At 33.2% G+C, this 18,972-nt stretch overlaps 1 protein-coding gene across 1 annotated transcript in view; it reads left to right on the top strand.

The window, feature by feature from the left end:
- Positions 1–830: 830 nt before the first annotated feature.
- LOC146136202 (ATP-binding cassette sub-family D member 2-like) overlaps positions 831–18,972 on the top strand; it is a 33,312-nt gene continuing 15,170 nt past the window's right edge. Inside the window, exons 1-7 of the mRNA XM_083396353.1 lie at positions 831–1,030; positions 2,700–2,787; positions 7,155–7,350; positions 10,530–10,707; positions 11,811–11,987; positions 12,399–12,576; positions 18,549–18,729. Coding sequence (XP_083252479.1) covers positions 906–1,030; positions 2,700–2,787; positions 7,155–7,350; positions 10,530–10,707; positions 11,811–11,987; positions 12,399–12,576; positions 18,549–18,729 — 1,123 coding nt within the window. The 5' untranslated portion in view covers positions 831–905. The remainder of the gene's footprint in view (positions 1,031–2,699; positions 2,788–7,154; positions 7,351–10,529; positions 10,708–11,810; positions 11,988–12,398; positions 12,577–18,548; positions 18,730–18,972) is intronic.

Genomic DNA, 18,972 nt, shown 5'->3' with positions numbered 1-18,972 from the left:
AAAAAAATAAATGAATAAAATATTTTGATTGCAAAACGATTCTAAAATTAATTTTGCATAGTCTTTACGAAACTAACGTAAAAGAAAATTAAACCCTGGCAACTACCCCTTTTGTATCTAAGACATAAGTTAAGGCGGGTGATTTTCGGCCCATATCTGTTTTTGCTTGCAGAAAGAAGTTAAGGAAATAAAAGAACAGGCAACGTTTATACTAAACCACAAACCAATAACCCTGATAAGTAACGCTATTTATAACGGTCCACAAGTCCACAACCCCCTCTAAAAGAAAAAATTAATAGACACTAAACCCTGAAAATATACCCCCCTTTGGGCATTTTTCGAAACTTTGGTAAAGTAAAAATGGCATACTGAATACCTTGTAGAAATCTGTAAAAATTACATTTCATTTTCTTCGCCCAAAATGCCCAATGCTTTGCATAAATGCACCAAAAAATTTGCTGAGCGAAAACATTGGTCCCGATTACAGTGACTTAGAAGAAGGGACCAGATATTTGCATAAGAATGACATTGGTAAAGTTATCACTCATCACTCTACATTCAACTGAAACGTCACACAACCAAAACTTGTGCATAGCTCACCTTGTCAATATGAGTTTTTTTCTTCAATCCTGAAAGGCTTTTATTGTGTTTTTTCTCACAAACCACCTGCTTTACCTTTCACTCTGCACATAATTCAGGTTTAATATTGAATTAAAATCTGCACTCGCCAGTTAGGAAAGGAAATTGTACTTAACTTGTTTTTGTGCGTGTGCACAATAATAAAAACGAGTGAATTTTTTAAAACTGTTTTCTGTTTTACTTTAGAATTCACAGGTTTAAATTACATAATTTAAAGTACATAACTTTTAAACACACAAAAATATGCGTAATTAAAATAAAAAAAAATGACTCATTGGTTGAATATTGAACGGGCAAAAGACATTCTTGCTTTTGCTTCCAAGAACAAATCATTGGTGAAAAGAACAGCTGCTGTTTCTGCCTTAGTTGTTAGTGCAAAAGTTTTGTACTGGTGAGTTTGATGTATGTAGTTTTTACTTGATCATCTGATATGACATGTTGTGTTAATAAATATATTTGTTTTTTTTAATAATTATTTAATTTGTATTTTTGCATATTTCATAGCATTCTTTATTTAGCTGTAGAGCAGTGGTTCCCAAACTGTGGTACACGTACCACCAGTGGTACGCAAGAGTCTTTCAGGTGGTACGCGACTAACTTCAGCATACTGATAAATTTGAAAACATTTTCAGATTGGGTAATTTATAGTGTCGTTTCAGTTACCTTTGGTTTTGCACGTTTATGACGTAACACTTATCTTGTCAAGATAATAAAACGCTAACTGGTTTAATATGTATGTAATAATAATGAACTGATGCAGTGTAGTATTGATATTTCAATCATATTATTATTGAACAGTAGCCTACTACTAATTTCTTTTAAAATAGAAGAATAGTGAGAGAACTACATTTTGTTAAAAATTTAGGAACATGTTTAAACAAAAGTACAGTCAGGGTCACCTAAAGTACGGGTTTATAGCTATTGAACACAATGGAAAAGCTCTTCCACAATGTGTATGTGTATGAAATATGTTATACTGCTTGAACCGAGTGATCAAACTAGTAAATTTCGTCAAAACATCTGGCCTTCATACTCGGTTGTTTAAACGTCTTTGGGAGAATCTTAGTTCCAATTACACCTGTCTTCTCTATTACACGGAGGTGCGCTGGCTCTCACATCCATCGTATTAAAACTATTTGCTGTGTTTTATATAATTTATGGCTTTTATGTCTTCCTGGAATGACATTTGTTAAACTTCAATACAATTACATACTCATTTTCTTATCTATATGCTAAAATAGTTATAGTTTGAGATGTTTTAGTCGGATGTAGGCCTAACTTAGGTGGTACATGAAAACTGTACAAAAGCTCAAAATGGTACACGAGAAAAAAAGTTTGGGAATCACTGCTGTAGAGTATTAGTCATATATAATTAAAAAGATCTAGTTTTAAGTGTATGGCTATAGGTGCTTATATTTAGCAGAGGGTGTTCTAAAGTTTGTGTTGAAAATGACATCACTAAATGCAAGCTAAACAGGCCATTTTACAATCGGAATAAGATATTATTAAATTTTGGCTTACCCTGAGTACCTTAAACATGGATTCCATGTGTATGGCTTTAAGTTTACGGCTGGGATAAATCTATCATAGTCTCTACTAAAAGGGGATTTAGTGAGCCTACATCCAAAAGGATTTTTCACAAGGTAAATTTTAGTAATATTTAGTATGAAAGGCTTTTTCAACTTACATTTTGTTTCTTTATGAACTGTTTTTTCCAAAGTGTACTTAAATATGCCTAAACTATAAGCCATCGGATAATGATCGAATCTGCCAATCGATAATGCAAGCAAGGCAGGCTAGAAAAAACAAGTAGCCTGTAGTGAGGTTTAAACTCACAACCTCCAGTCATACAATTCTCTAATAAATACTGATTCCAAAAATACATCCCTTTATTAAATGACTTGTAAGTATATAGCCAAAAACATATAAAAAACGTTTACCTTGTAGATCTATCTATTAACCATGACCTACTCATGTGTCAAAACTACATGAAAAAATGTCCAGTAGATAATTCCTTTATTCCAATATTGAATTTTATTTTCTCCATTAATTCTTTTAAGGTACAAGTACAAACGACATGGTTCAATAACAGGCAAAAAAGCATTCCAGGAACACTCTGACAAATTGTCTTTGGCTCAAGTGAAGTTGGTGAGATTTTACTTTGTTGTTTGTAAAACTTGTATTTTTACTTACAGCTTTGTTAGTTTGAAAATTATAGTATTTTAGTGCCTAACAAAACTTTGTGGCGTTTGCATTTAACATATTTTTTAACCGGAGTAATCCTACTATAAGTGAAAGCTAGGTATGGCAGTTTAATCCTAATTAATAGGACTATTGTTTTTTGACTTGGTCAAAAAGTTAAATTTCTGTGAAAACAAAAACTGTAGTGAGCTTTTGGGTGTTGTCAATGGGTTTAAATTTTATAAAAAATTGGTTTTGAATTACATTCAACAATATTTTAACTGTATTATTATTTTATATATGTTCCATAGAGCAATACACGAGCCAGCAAAATTAATCCATGCAGGCCAGGTTTATCACATCAGGTTCAGCTCAAACTTTTTTGTAACTACTTTTATCTCCAGTTGTCAGTTAGACAACAAAAACAATTTACTGACGATACCAAGATACAAATGCAGCACTTCATACAACGATGTGGGGTTAGATAAAATGTATTCCTAAATGTTGTCAAAATTTATCATTTATTTAGGTAAAAAAATGATTGCCCGACTAATTAAATTTTAAACTATTTCAATTGACTAAATATAAAACAATTATATAATAAGATTGATGTATATAGGGAACTTATGAGGCATTGATTCTTAACATTGATTTCTTCACACTGTACCTATGTATTTCTGAAAATGTGATAGTGCCCTGATTTTTTTTATTGTCAGTGTGACTTGCCAAGTGACGTCTCAATGTTCTTTGATTAGATTAGCTGTGTTTTTTTAGATTAGCATTAACATAATACATGTTCTTTGCAGAGGCCTTATAATCAGACCCCTTTAGGTTCCCTGTCACTTTATGTTACCAGGCTAACTTAGCTAAAATTGAAGATTTCCCCTAACACAATTATCAGATTTTGCAACAAACATGAAAAACTTGTAGTTTATACTTGAAAAGAGTAATAAAAAATTACTCAACTATTTCCTGGTTTGCGTAACTCGAAATTTATACTTAACCCCCAAACTTGCAGTCTACCTCATTTTGAGAAATTTTAATATATATATATATATATATACACTATTCGATAAAAGATACACACACAAATGTATGTTAACAACTGAGATCTAGCCCTTCTGAAGCTGCTTTTTGACCAACAATTAGGGATGCTCAAAGTAGAATATCGAATCCTTGGATTCAAATCCAGATGGGATTCGAATCCAATTCTGCCATTTAATTCGGGTAATTGGAACCGATATAATTTAACGTTTTACCGCCGACCATCGCGCCTAATTGTACAAACGCGTGTGGTAAGTTGGCCTGTCGCTGCGCCGACCAATTTATAGTGCTTGCTTTAAATGTAACCTGGTAGTGCAGTGTCAGCGTTTTTTCGGGCGACCAATTACCGCGTCTCGCGATAACATTCGTCTAATAATTAAGTGTCAATCAAGCGTTATTGGGCGAGAGGCTTACGTGTAATGCCAGGTGTGGAGTTCGCAAATTCCCTAAATGTGTTAAGTTGCAAAAGTAACATAGCGTTGCAAAACAAGCTGGCCATCCACAAAATGCGCTATGGGGTTACTTAAGGCCAATATTCAGCGAAGTTATGCAGTTATGCACAACGTAATTGTCAAGAATTCGTTATATCAATAATAACTTTGTATTCTTTGCAGTACATCATTTGACTGCATAACAGATCAGGTTAGTCAAAAAAGAAGCACTAAGTCTTAACAATGCTTTCAAAAACAGGACCGAATTGCTTAAGACTTGTGTGCAGTGTTGCATTGTACTCACTATTGGCAAAAATATAAGTTTTGGCAACAACCTGGACAGTTGACATATTACAGATTACAGAACGGTTTCAGATGACAGTTGTTAAGAATGCTAAACATATGGGAGATTTTTTTATAATGTACACATGTTAGCAAATTGTTTGGGCGATTTATTGCTGTGATTGTGGGCCCTCTAGGGTAGATTAAGATTAATCCCTTCCCCAAACAAAATCGAGGATAAATAATTTAATAAAAATATACTAGGATTCGCTATTCTGGATTCGTTATTCTAGATTCGAAACCTATTATTCTAGAATACCTTGGGATTCTACTTTGAACATCCCTACCAACAATTACTGCTTACGTATCATTAGTACACCAAAAGTCGAGAAACCAACAGCAAGTCGAGAAATCAACCATATGCCAATGCTTGCTCAATCTGTTAGTACAAGAAACTTCATATTAATGGGGATCCACAATACTATATCATTATTCAATGAAAGATGCACACATAATATAGTGATTGTAATGACGCCATAAAAATTATTAGGCACAGTGAATTAACGTCCAACAAAAGCGCACCTTTAAGAGGCAAAGCGAACACGTTAGTTGACACCGCTTAGTGTTTTATCATTAACTTCAGGAGAAAAACTAGTGACCGTGAAGTATGATTTTTGTAGAATCATGTTTGACTATCAGCAGTGCAGTTTTTTAAGTTCCATGTACTAGACTACGCTAAATTACAAGCTCGCCTTTTGTCACCTGCAATACTAAACAAAGATCGTTTTTTCCGGGTGATATTATGCCAGTATTAGTGCAACATTAACTTTCATACCTTAAAAATGGCGACTTTAAAACGCGCACAACAGTCACTATTATACCACCTTTAGGAATTCTAGTAATCTTAAAAAATACAAACATGGAATATTAGCGCTGACAGCGAGCAGCGAGCAACATTAGCTGTGCCTTACTCAAGGTTTTTGGCCAAAAAAAAGGAAGAATGCTTGACTTAGCATTGTCAATTGTCGAATACACACTTGCTAATCAGCCAGACTGAACAAATAACAAAAGAGAGAAAGTATCCTGCGTTTACGGTCGACCAAACAAGGACGAAAAACAACATTTTGTGTTTGATTTTGTTTCGCATTAGTTTAAGATGCATGGCCCATTTACATGGGTGGGGGTCCGAACAAAACATTTATCCAAACTGAACTGCAAAATTAACCAAATGTAATCCTTTTATGTGTTTCGTATGAACGTTTTTCGTGATTGCGTGTGCCGCCATTCAGCTGTGGAGATGTATAGTGTTTATCTTTTGTGCGTTAAGTAGCCTACCCGTCTCAGGTAAACGATTAGCCAACCAAAACCAAATAGACTTAATTTGTATTGCGATTTGTGCGATAAACTTGCTTTAGTTGCATAATACAACACTGGTTGGGAAACAAAGTTTGAGAACAACACGTTTCTTAAATTACTAGAACTTTGACGTAGACTGTAAAGTCAAAAGTAAGGATTTTTATGTAATTTTATAAGTGTAATGTTAGACAACGAATAAAAGCCAAAAATCTATTTAGGCACCACAGGCATATATATAATAACGTATCTGTAAAGCAAAATGGGAGGGGGCGATATAAAATAATATGAAGCCCAAGGGGGCACTAGTATAAAAAAGGTTGGGAAACACTGACGTAAAAGATAGTCTAAGTTTGCAAAGTATTGCGTTTATTGCAGCGGTTTAAACACTAAGTAAATTTACTTTTCAAATAGGATTTTCTTTCTTTGGATGCAGTATGGTATCTACCGGGATTACAGATTTTCTAGAATTTCGCACAATTTGAATTATTGTGCTTCGACTTAAGACTTTACTTATTTTTTGTTAGTGATTTCCGATTGATATATGTCACAGGTTTCTGTTATGCAAAATGTGGAATGCAGCTTACACAAGGCTGGTGCCATGTGAATCACAAGGCTGGTGTCACATGTATGTGCATTTCCTTTAATGACCTAATGACCTATTTTAGACACAAAACTGCTTTTTAGGTTATATGTTAATTTTTCATTGTTATACACTGTTTGAACCAAATGCCAAAATTAATGGGAATTTTTGAAACAAAAAGAATTAAATGTTTCGAGCCATGCAGATAAGTCAGGTAATTAAACATGCCATTCCATTGATGCAGCTGATTGTGGGGAAGCATTAAGCAAACTGATTTTAAACACAGTTGACCAGTGTAATGTAAGTGTGGTCACACTTTGACCTGATGAAGCACGGTTGTGCGAAAGCTTGTCGATAATCCAATCCAATACAATTTGTCTTTATACAGTGCCACCTGATAATTTATAATATAAGTCTGATAGGTACAAACTTTCTCAAAAACAGAGATTGGTCTGAACTAGTCACAGCATTATGACAATTATAATGTTTTTAAATAGAAAAATTTAATGAACATTTTGAGTTTAGCACTCTTGTTTAGTAATGTTTTGTTGATTCAAGTTAATAATTATAATTTATATTTCAGTTGTTCTGCTCCACACAAATATATATTTGGTTTTGCATGGCATTTGTTTGTTTTTTAGGATGACGATGATATTGATGCTGCTGTTGTAAACAAAAGGTTTTTTAAGCGTCTATGGCATCTCTTGAAGCTACTCATTCCACATGTTTTAAGCAAAGAATTTGCCTGGTTGTTATTACATTCTACAGCTTTGGTTGTGAGAACCTTCTTGTCAATTTATGTTGCAGACCTTGATGGAAGGATGGTTCGATCAATTGGTAAACATCACCTTCACAAATAATAGTAATATTTTTATTTTGAAAACTTTATATTATGTTAACAGGCTTGGCCAAACGGTAGCATAGGTCAGTGATATTCAACTAAAGAGAATAATTATTATAACCAGTTGACTCTCATATGATATACCATTATATTTGTGGTGAGTCTCTGTTGCTTAATAATTAAGAGTCTAGTTTGTGTGTTATTGCCCAAATTTTAAACCTCTAAACCTCAAATTAGACTCTGTTCAAATTCGATTAAGTCACACTGAAAATACTAGAAATTAGTAACCTGACTAAGTTTAGTGTTGTTTACCATTTCACTTTTTACTTTTAAGTTGAATTTGTTTTGTTCTACATGATTTGTTTTCTCATTTGACTTTTATAAAGTTGAAAGTCCATTTAGTAAATAATTTGAAACCTGATTGTTAAAATTCATTTTTCCTTGGTAGGTTGGTTGGGCCATTCTCTTTAACCTGTCCCAATAAACCGATTACTAACAAATGACTTTATGATAGGCCATTACATTTTGAAAATACCAACATTTAATTTTGATAATTGATATCAGACACAACAAGTGTTATGAAACAACCAGTTTATTTGTGGTAAAAGTTTAGTAACAAATGTCACATTAAAAAATCAAATATACCAGACCTACTGTTTTATCTCTAATGTTTAACATAAATACAGATAGGTATAACACTATACAGATAGGTACTCAATAATGGACCTATATTTTAAGAGTAAAGTACTAAAATATGTGTTTTCCTTAAGGCAATAAATATTTTTTTTTATTCTTATTTGAGGGACACCTTAATAAACTTTGTGTTCTGAATTTTAAAACTGGTTTGCAAGGCTAGTTATATCGTAGATATGTAAAATGGCGTCCAAGTTGTCCATGTGTTGATATTGCAGGATTTTGTGTTCAAAATTACAAGTATTGCTTTTAGCTAGCATAGGAAGAAAAGCTGACATATACAGTTCCTAATTTTAACATGGCATGGCAACTAAAGTTTGTAGCCTTATTGGTAATTCATCTTCACAGCCCTGGTCTAAAGTTATTTTAAATTTGGCGATATCTTAAAAGTGTATATAAATCTAAGATAAACTACTCCCATTCTCGTTTAAAAAAAAGCAAAAATTTGTTGACCATTGTAATTATTAAATTAACACACAGTATTTGGGTTAGAGAATTCGGGTTAGTGTTTGAGTTCAGGTGGGTCAAGTGTTTTTAATTCTATCTTACATTTTTTGTTATCTTTTGTAAATTTTCTGTGTATATTTTCATTTTACGCCGGGAGTTTACTTAAAGGTCCAAATTAGTGCTTGACCTCAAGGTCTAAAAGTCAGAGTTTTCTGCCTTTGGATGTCCTAATTGTCTGAGACCATTTTGCTTAGAAATGCACTAATTTCTAACGAATTGGGTGCGCACTACGCAAGCCACAGCTGCTGCAACTAAATGAGGATGCATTCAGTACAACTAAGGATGCATTCAGTACAACAACTAGTTGTTTTGGCATAACAACTAACACAGATAAGAACACGCCATGAAAATTAAACTAAATAAAATAGCAAGTAAAACACTATTCAATGCGAGGTAAAATCATTTTGTTGGATATCAATTCTAGCATTTATAAGGTTTTGTCCTCGCACAGGTCTAGGTGGTTAATATCGGGTTGCTCTACAAAATCACTTTATAACAATTGCTTATAGACATTAGAAGCCAAGATGAAGAGGATTCCAAATCTAATGGATGTGATCACTGTGGTCTTGATTGCCATCATGGCAAATCACAAATCGTTGTTCTCACGAATACACTAAATACACCTAGAAAAGTCATAAAAATACATTAGAGGTTAAACTCTAAAAATTTTCGTATTTACAAGGCGTCTTGCATTGTATGTGGTGAAAAAACAACGGCCAAACAAAAAAATGTTCTCCACTCGACGCAATAGCCACCAAGGGATGTAAAAACAGTTTTTGTTGTTGAAAGATGGGGATCAAGTTGATCTTTTGAACCATTACGCTTCTTGCCATACTTGCATTTTTATTTCTAAGTCACCTATAACTAATTGTTAAAAAGTGGCATTTGTAGAGCAACCCGTTGTTAACCACCTGGAACTGCCAAGAACAGATTAGCATTAATATCCAAAAAAACGATTTTACCTCCCATTAAATTGTGTTTTTACTTGCTGTTTTAGTTTTTTGATTTTCTTCATAATTTTGCCCTCCTTTTTACTTCCACCTCATGGCGCGTTTTTATCTGTGTCAGTTGTTACATCTTTTTTACTGACTGCATCGTCATTTAGTTGCAGCAGTTGCGGCTTGCGTAGTGCACCACTTGCTAGAAAAGTTGGTATAACATGTTTTTCACTGTTCAGAGTCAGGTAGATTATGTTAATAAAAAAAATCTGATTATAGGAAAACAGGTTCAAATTTTCAGGGTGTAATGTGAGGCATATAATCTATACACTGAAATTAATATATGGTTAATACAAGTTACATTCATCAGCTTTAAAATGTTGGTTAATCAAGAGTAAGATTTTTTTAAATAGTAACCAAGATAAGATATTAAAAAAGTTATATAGTGGTTATTTGTTGTAATTATGTCGCTTTAAACAATGTGTATGTAACATTTTTTTCTGTAACCTATTAGAAAAATTATTTTGGCAGTTTGAAACATACGACAAAACTTAGAGCTGTGTACACTTAAAAAGCCTGTTGTGGTAACAGCAAAAATGCAAATATTGTTTACTGCCAAACTTCCGTTATAATTTTGTTATTGAGAAAGTTGCGTTATGTAAATATAATATAAGTGAAACTGATGTGTAAAACACAGGAACTAATTGGTTTATGGCCATCTACAAGGTTATCCTTTATCAACCTACTAATAAGTGGCTTTAATTTAACTGTATATGATTATTGGATTTAGTTGATTTGTGATGACTATAAGAATGCTTATCTAGTACTACAAGTTTCTCTTGAGAGTATAGGGATTGTAACAAAACTATTACACATACTCCTTTTTATGAAATTTAATATGTTTTTATTGTCAAATTTGAAATTAGAATGAATTATGCTCTGTAAAAAAGTATCTATAGTTGTGGTATAGCTAGCTTAGTAGACTATGGTTTGTTGATTTCATTATGCAATAAAGTACTTTTTTAACTTTTTTGTAGTTTGTACTGATTTAAAACAGTTCATGTTGGATCTGTTACGATGGGTTGCTCTTGCCATTCCAGCAACATTTACAAACAGCGCTATACGATTTTGTGAAAGTAAGCAAGCTCTTGCTTTTCGAACTAAACTTGTGGAAAAGGCTTATGAATTGTATTTTAAAAATCAAACATATTACAGGTAAGTTGTTTTTTGTGCTTACCAATTGTCTTTTTTTTAAGTTTAAATCTTTCATGTGCTTAACACCGACTGCAAAAGTGAGTGGATTAAACATATATTATACACTTCAGATCAATAGATGTGTTCAAAGTGGAAGTTTACTTTTTTTGCATTTCAATCCTAACGTTTAAGTTATCATTTAGATAAAAGTAAATGTGATATTACTTCAGACAAATATTTTTTTAGGTGATTACTCTGTGACTGTGTTAATGCGAAAGTACCATGTTAATAACGTTTTCGACAACATTTACTCAAAAGAATTAAAAAAAAAAACATTTTTTGTTTAATTCTGAGAGTTCACTGGAGTATAACATTTTTTTCAAGATTGGATATTTTAGAGCCTTGATTTTTAAATTTTTTATAAAATATAGGTAGATAACTGAAATACTATTGGATTTAATTTTAAATTAGTTCAAATTTTTACCATATTTCAAGTATTTAAAAAAAATTGTATCAGGTATCCCTTTTCAAATTTTTTTAATAATTTGTAATCGGTATCGGCCCTAGAAAGTAATATTGGTTGATCTCTAGTACTGTTTGTTGTAGGTGTTTCTATTAATGGGCAAAATTGTTTTCTTCTTTTTTGCTAGATATTTTATTAGGGCAGTCCCATCCTGTACAATACAATGTACATGTGCAATGCACATGTTTTTTCGATTGTTCTATGCCTTAAATAAGTCTGCACTCGAAGCACGGGTTGATCAGTGGGAAAAACCTTTCGTTGGTCCGAATTGGGGCCAGGGAGACCACAAGGCACAGTGGTTCCTAACTCAGTGGGCAAGGATTCTTAGGCCAAAAATCCTACATTTGAATAATAGCTTTCCAATAACACCTAAAAGAGAGATAAACTCCGATATATACTTCCATATATAGATATTTATAGTAAGTTTATTTTCTTGACAGATTTTATATACTTGACTTGACAGATTTAAATTAAACTTTTGCACAACAAAACTGGAAAGTTTAATTCTTGCTCTTGAAAGCTCGAAATAATAAAGAGAAATTGTAGCCCTACAGCACACTATGAGTTTTGTCAGCATTACACAGTTTGTTGCCTATTGTAGGATTGGTAACATGGATGGTAGAATTGCAAATGCAGACCAGTCACTTACTGAAGACATACATGACTTTTCTTCAATGTTGGCTCATTTGTATTCACATCTCACAAAACCTTTACTGGATGTCGTCCTTATCTCACACACTTTAGTCAAGCGCGCAAATGAACGTGGTGCAAATAACAGGTGGGATACACTTATAAAGTATATTTTTTCAAAAAATACTGCAACATTTGTTACATCCAAAATACGACAACATTTGTTAAAAAACATTTTTTTGCCATATGTTTAAGAGGCAGAGATTGGTACTCTCAAGGAAAGTTTGTCTTAATTAATTTATTTGTAGGAAAAATTGTTTATTTCACTCAGAAAGATGAATAAAAATGCAATATAAAAGCATATATATTGCTGGTAATGTGCCAGAGATTGTGTGCTGGTTAGATTCTGGTGATTATGGTGATGTGAGAATAAAATCTCAGCTGAAATATCACTATTATTTCCATGTGTTAAATCGTAAGCATAAAACTAAATTTTACTGAACCATATGGGTCTACATTTTTGATAATTAAGATGTTTTTTTTCTTTCCTAATCATTAGACTTCCTGGATTAATTTCTTTCACAACAACATTCATAACAGCTCAAGTCTTAAGAGCAATTTCTCCTAAGTTTGGACAACTGATTGCTGAGAGAGCTGCACGTAAAGGATATCTGCGATACATTCATTCAAGAATTATACAAAATAGTGAAGAAATTGCTTTCTACGGCGGTGAAAAGGTTTGTGTACATGTTTTATATTTTCTATCATGTGAATTACCTTTGTTCATCCTTGCTGCAACACAAAGTTCTTTGTTGTGGCTAATATATGGTCGGTGGCAGGATGTTTTTCCAGCAATTGAGATACAGAGCAATATGCATGAGAGTGACACACCTCTCAAGCGGGGGTTCTCACACTACTCTTACTCTTAAATACAAAAATAGAATATGTTCCTTCGAGACAGAAAAAGATACTTTGTCACCGACTTTTGCACGACTGCCTATTTAGAATTTATCTCATTTATTACTAGTTAAATATCACAAGCTGAGCAGTGTGATTGCATTAAATTTTGTTTTTAACAAATCCCCCACTGTGAATAACAATTAGCGTTTGTTTAATTAGCGTAAATATTTTTGTTTCCTTTCAGTCCAATTAGAATTGTTTCAAAATTTCTATCGCTATACCAGTCTGCTTTAATAGCTAAGATAACAAGTAATAGGTTTAGTCATTACCAACACATTTTATAAGGAATTTTGTTTTTTAAACTGAATATTGCGAAATGAGCCCAACTTGATTGATATCTGTTTGTATGGTTAGCTTTAGTTGAAAACTTGGAATATTAGTTTGATCATAATGACGGGAAGGAAGTGCTCAGCCAAACAAAAATATGAGGATGAGCTTAGAAATTTTCAATAGAGTGAGAAAGTTTATTTTTTTGGTTGAACGTAATGACAAGTCATTCTGCCTTATGTATCAAGCTTCAAATCGTTAGCATCACTTTAGCTCCTTCCATGCAATCATCGACCGGCAATATCCAAAAGGGAAGCAAAAGCTGGTTAGTTCTAAAAAAGATCAGACAGAAAAGCAGATACAGTTTTTAAAACGTTACGAAGCAATTAGCCACTGTGACGCTTGCATTGTATCAAATTGGAACATTGCACGAGCCCAAAAACTATACAGTGAAGGGGAGTTTGTCAAAAATGCCTTTGGGATGTATTTCAAATGTTGCCTACAACAACAAACTGAAAAAAATGATATCAGACATACAACTGTCCCACCACACCATTGAACGCCAAACCTCGGACAGTAACACAGCTATCTTCTCACAGTTGCACTCTGACCTTTAAGAATGCACGTATTTTTTAGTATTACATTAGATAAGAGTTGAGATATACAAGATAAGCCTTGGTTGGCAATCTTTGTCTGCTCAATGGTAAAGGATTTTGAGATAAAAAAAAACTACTTGATATTGTTTCATTAAAAGACAGAATCCGCAGCATGGATGAAAAGGAAACAATAATAGCTACATTTACAAAATCTAAACTTCCCATAGCAAAACTAGCTGCCAGCGCCTGGGATGGAGCGCTAGCCACATAGGGTCTACAAATAGACATGTGGGGCTTTGTAGAGCTAACCATACATTTCCAGGTTTTTGGAATTTCCATTGTAATGTCCTCTGAGATCCACTGTGTTGTGAAGCATGTATTGAAAATATTCAACTACATTTGTACACATTTGCCTAATCACCAATAATTTAGGAATTTCATTACTGAGCTGGATCAAAACCTTCCTACTGACCTGCCGCTGCACTGTAATGTAAGATGGCTGTCAAAAAGCTAGGTGCTCTCTCGCTTCTTAACTTTTAGATGTCATAAAACAAGCTTTTAGACCCGAAACCCAGCTCTAAGAACCCCAGATGGAATAAAGATCTGACCTTTTTAGTTGACATACTGCGTAACTGGGATAAATTAAACTTAAATATGCAGGGGCAAAATCTAAACTTCTACCTTAACTAGTACAAAGCGTGTTGCATTTGTCAACGAACTTCAGCTTTTAAAGGTGCATGTTCATATTAATAGAGAGATTTCACATACTTTCCCACTCTGTTAAATGTCAGCAAGTAAGTTTCAAGCGTCTACTTGAATAGTCTAAATGTTAGATATATATAACACATCTTGAAACCCTACTAAAAAGCTTTGTCACACAGTTCCATGATCTTCAACCAAATTGTCTACCCATTGATACCGACTGTTTAAAGGGACCGCTGGTATTAGATGAGGCTGTGTCACAGTTGAAAATGATTAATCTTCGGAGAAGGGGCATCTAAACCTATTTTAAAGGAGTTGTGTTTAGGAAACATGTGCCATTAAAAAATACATAAATATTAAATTGGCTGCACTCAAAATACCTTCTATGCTTGTGTCCATCTACGGTTGCGAGTCTGTGTTTGACCCTGAAAAATGTTAAATCTTTTCTTCCCATTTTGTAATCTGTGGCGGTTGAAATAGCAGGAAGGTTGCTCTTGGTGGCTAACTGGTTGGTCACCCCTGGCCTAGATCATGTAGATAATGGCCATAATTTTCTTTTGACAAGTTTTACACTGTTATGCTAAAAGATTTTTCATAAATTTAGAAAAATCAATGTGAAAATTTTAGTTTACAAGACAAAGAATTGAATTTTATTTTTTACAGTCACATAGACTGTTGTGATCATTATACCACGCTGTTTTATTAAATGCCACATTTCGTTTGTCTTTAGTGAATGTGTGACATGTATTGACCTAAATTTGTAATGATGGCAATGAGAATGGGTGATTTATATAAAATATGTGATTTCTGTGAGGAAAGCCTAATCCAAAACAATTTTTAGGTTACTGCATAAAGTCTATTTTACTGAATTACCTACATGAATTTTTGCATACATTTTTTTAATATTAATTATTATGTGGCCCGAAAAAAAAAATTTTTTTTGGACACATGTTGTTTTTGTCCGAATTATTATTTTTTTTTTTTTTTTTTTCAGTTAATTTTTTATGGCTCACTTTTGACAAGGAAAAAAACATAGTTGGAACATGAAATTTTCACAACTGTTAAATACCCTCCCAAAGTTGTTTCTAATATAAAAAAAAATTGCCTAGGTTCTAAGGGGTGGTTTTTAGGGGGGTAAAACTGTCATTTTTTGTTAATTTTGGTTTTGGGCACTTTTCAGAGATGAAAAAATGTAAAAAAAATCTGATATATTTGTGGATGATGGATACATGACATATGCAATGCTAAGTAACAAAATTTTAAACCTTACCCCTGAACTGTTCATCCGGGGGGTCAAAATGCAAAACACTTTAGGAAATTTCAATGATATATTTACACTAGAAGAAAATGACATAAAAATCTGAAAATTTCACAAATGTTAGAGAACCATTTAAGGCTGATGTTAAAATTAACATTTTACCTCTTGAAAATAGGGGAGTATTTTAGGGGAGCAAAATTAAAATTCGGCCATTTTTGTGTTTAGAGGTGTCTAAAAAACTAAAGAAAACATTGTTAAATAGTTTTCAATTATAAAGACAAATTATAGGTTGCTTCACAGCAAAATTTTGACCTTCAACTCAAAATAATTAACCCATGGGGGAAAATATTTAACCAAAAATATAGAAATTAAAGTGATTTTTTGATGGAATAAAAATTGCAAACAAAGTGGTGTACAGTGCCTGGCAGATTTTTCATTTAAACTTGCGTCGGTAAAATATGTTGTTTTGTAAAAGCAATAAGTTAATTTACTAAGAGAAACCTCTTTCTAAAAGGCAAGTCGCACGCGCTTAGTTTCACTGAGACGAGACACTTTGCACGATGAATGTTGCCCGCGCTGGACAAAATAAGCATAGCAAGAAGCCAGCCGCTCGCGGCCAGAATAAAGCAAGCGATATGACCAAATTCTGTATTGAAGGTTTTCTGCCGCTAGATTAGAGTAGATAGCTGTAAAGAACTAAATCGATTACGTCACACTATTGACTTTTGTCCCCAATTAGAGGCGTATAGGGGTGCAAGAAAAAATTGTCAAATATTTTTCAATTATAAAGACAAGTTATAGGTTTGCTTCGCAGCAAAATTTATATTAAGACCACTGGCAATCTATCTTGTAAAAGTGCACCATGTCCAACCTATAACACGCAACTTCGGGCCACATCCGCTTTTGCCTGCTAAAGCACCGAAACTGGAAGCACAACATTGGGAGTATATGGACGCTGACAAATAAGACCCGTTGAAAGAATATAGAATTTTTTGTTAATTTTTTTTTTTTTTTTTTTTTTTTTTTTTTTTTCAGTCAATTTTTTATGGCTCACTTTTGACAAGGAAAAAAACAGTGTTGGAACATGAAATTTTCACAACTGTTAAATACCCTCCCAAAGTTGTTTCTAATATAAAAAAAAATTGCCTAGGTTCTAAGGGGTGGTTTTTAGGGGGGTAAAACTGTCATTTTTTGTTAATTTTGGTTTTCGGCACTTTTCAGAGATGAAAAAATGTAAAAAAAATCTGATATTTTATGGATGATGGAGACATGACATATACAATGCTAAGTAACAAAATTTTAAACATTAGCCCTGAACTGTTTATCCGGGGGGTCAAAATGCACAACACTTTAGGAAATTTCAATGATATATTTGCACTAGAAGGAAATGACATAAAAATCTGAAAATTTCACAAATGTTAGAGAACCATTTAAAGCTGATGTTAAAATAAACATTTTACCTTTTAAAAATAGGGGAGTATTTTAGGGGGGCAAAATTAAAATTCGGCCATTTTTGTGTTTAGAGGTGTCTAAAAAACTAAAGAAAACATTGTTAAATAGTTTTCAATTATAAAGACAAATTATAGATTGCTCCTCAGGCCAATTTTGAACTTCAATTTAAAATAATTAACCTATGGGGGAAAACAACTAAACAAAAATATAGAAATTAAAGTGATTTCATTCATAGAATAAAAACTGGAAACAGAGTGGTGTACACTGCCTCCACAATTTTTCATTTCAATCTGCGGCGGTAAAATATGTTGTTTTGCAAAAGCAATAAGTTAATTTACTAAGAGAAGCCTCTTTTTAAAAGGCAAGTCGCACGCGCTTAGTTTCCCTGAGACAAGCCACTTCGCACAATGAATGTTGCACGCGCTGGACAAAAAAAGCACAGTAGGCAGCCAGACGCTTCGCGGCCAGAATAAAGCAAGCGATACGATATGAACAAATTCAGCATTAAAGGTTTTCTGCCGCTAGGTTAGAGTATATAGCTGTAAAGAACTAAATCGATTACGTCACACTATTGACTTTTGTCCCCACTGAGAGGCGTACAGGGGTGCAAGAAAAAATTGTCAAATATTTTTTAATTATAAAGACAAGTTATAGGTTTGCTTCGCAGCCAAATTTATATTAAGACCACTGACAATCATTCTTGTAAAAGTGCACCATGTCCAACCTATACCACGCAACTTCGGGCCACATCCGCTTTTGCCTGCTAAAGCACCGAAACTGGAAGCACAACATTGGGAGTATATGGACACTGACAAATAAGACCCGTTGAAAGAATATAGAATAACTAAGGAATGACACCCTGGTAAAGTATAGTAGAACTGCGCTGTACCCCCCTGGTATAATATAGTAGAACCGCACCATACCCCCCCCTGGTATAATATAGTAGAACCGCGCTATACCCCCTGGAAAAATATACAAAAACCGCACACCCTGTCTAGTTTATTTTTAACTTTGTGTTTAATTGTGTATGTTAAAAGGTGACCAAGAAGAATTATTAGGCAACCAACTTTGGTTTGTGACCCATACATTAGATACACTGCTGTAGGGTACAAATTATTTTTTGAAAAGATAAATCTATCCACAGTTGCTCTGTGTAGAATACATTGTTTTATAATTTGATAAAAGAAGTTATAAGAAAGCTAATTTAATGTTAAGTGAAGTTTTTCACACCCTATTCAAAGTGCCCCAATTGTAGAAAAAACATTCTTAAAAAAAAAGCAAAATAAGCAGGTTACAATTTTCTAAGACATAAAAATAAGCTCAATTCTTAGAAATAAGTATGGAAAGTTAACCCGGCTTATTTACCAGGTTAGGGTATTCATTTCAGTTATTTCCAATTTAAGCAAATTTTGCATGTAACCTAAATGCCTAAAACAAGTTAAAAAGAAACATATATATTTGATTATATTTACAGGCAGAACTGAGTCTTCTTAATCGATGCTACAAATCACTTGCTGACCAAACCCATTTAATTTATGTACAACGTTTATGGTACATCATGGTGGAACAGTTTTTCATGAAGTATGTTTGGAGCACTTCTGGATTGCTTATGATTGCTATTCCAATTTTAACTGCAAAAGGATATGGCAAAAATTGTAAGTATCAAACAGATTATCGTCATAACCCTAAACCCTTAATACCAATAAGAAAAGCTGTAAATTTAATGCATATATATTTTGTTGAACGTTGGAAAAATGATTTTATCAAGCTCTTTTAAAGATTAGTACAAAAATAAATTGTAAAGTTGTTCCTGAAAAATTCAAAATTCTGTCTCCAATTGTCTTGTGACGTAGGTTAACTGCAAAACCTTTGGACAACAGCATCTGTAATTGAACAAT

This window comes from Ascidiella aspersa, chromosome 8 (genome assembly GCF_963924565.1).
Source record: "Ascidiella aspersa chromosome 8, kaAscAspe10.2, whole genome shotgun sequence".
In the NCBI taxonomy this organism is placed as follows: domain Eukaryota; kingdom Metazoa; phylum Chordata; class Ascidiacea; order Phlebobranchia; family Ascidiidae; genus Ascidiella; species Ascidiella aspersa.
Note: the sequence above shows the minus strand (reverse complement) of the source record. Positions and strands in the feature narration are given on the sequence as shown.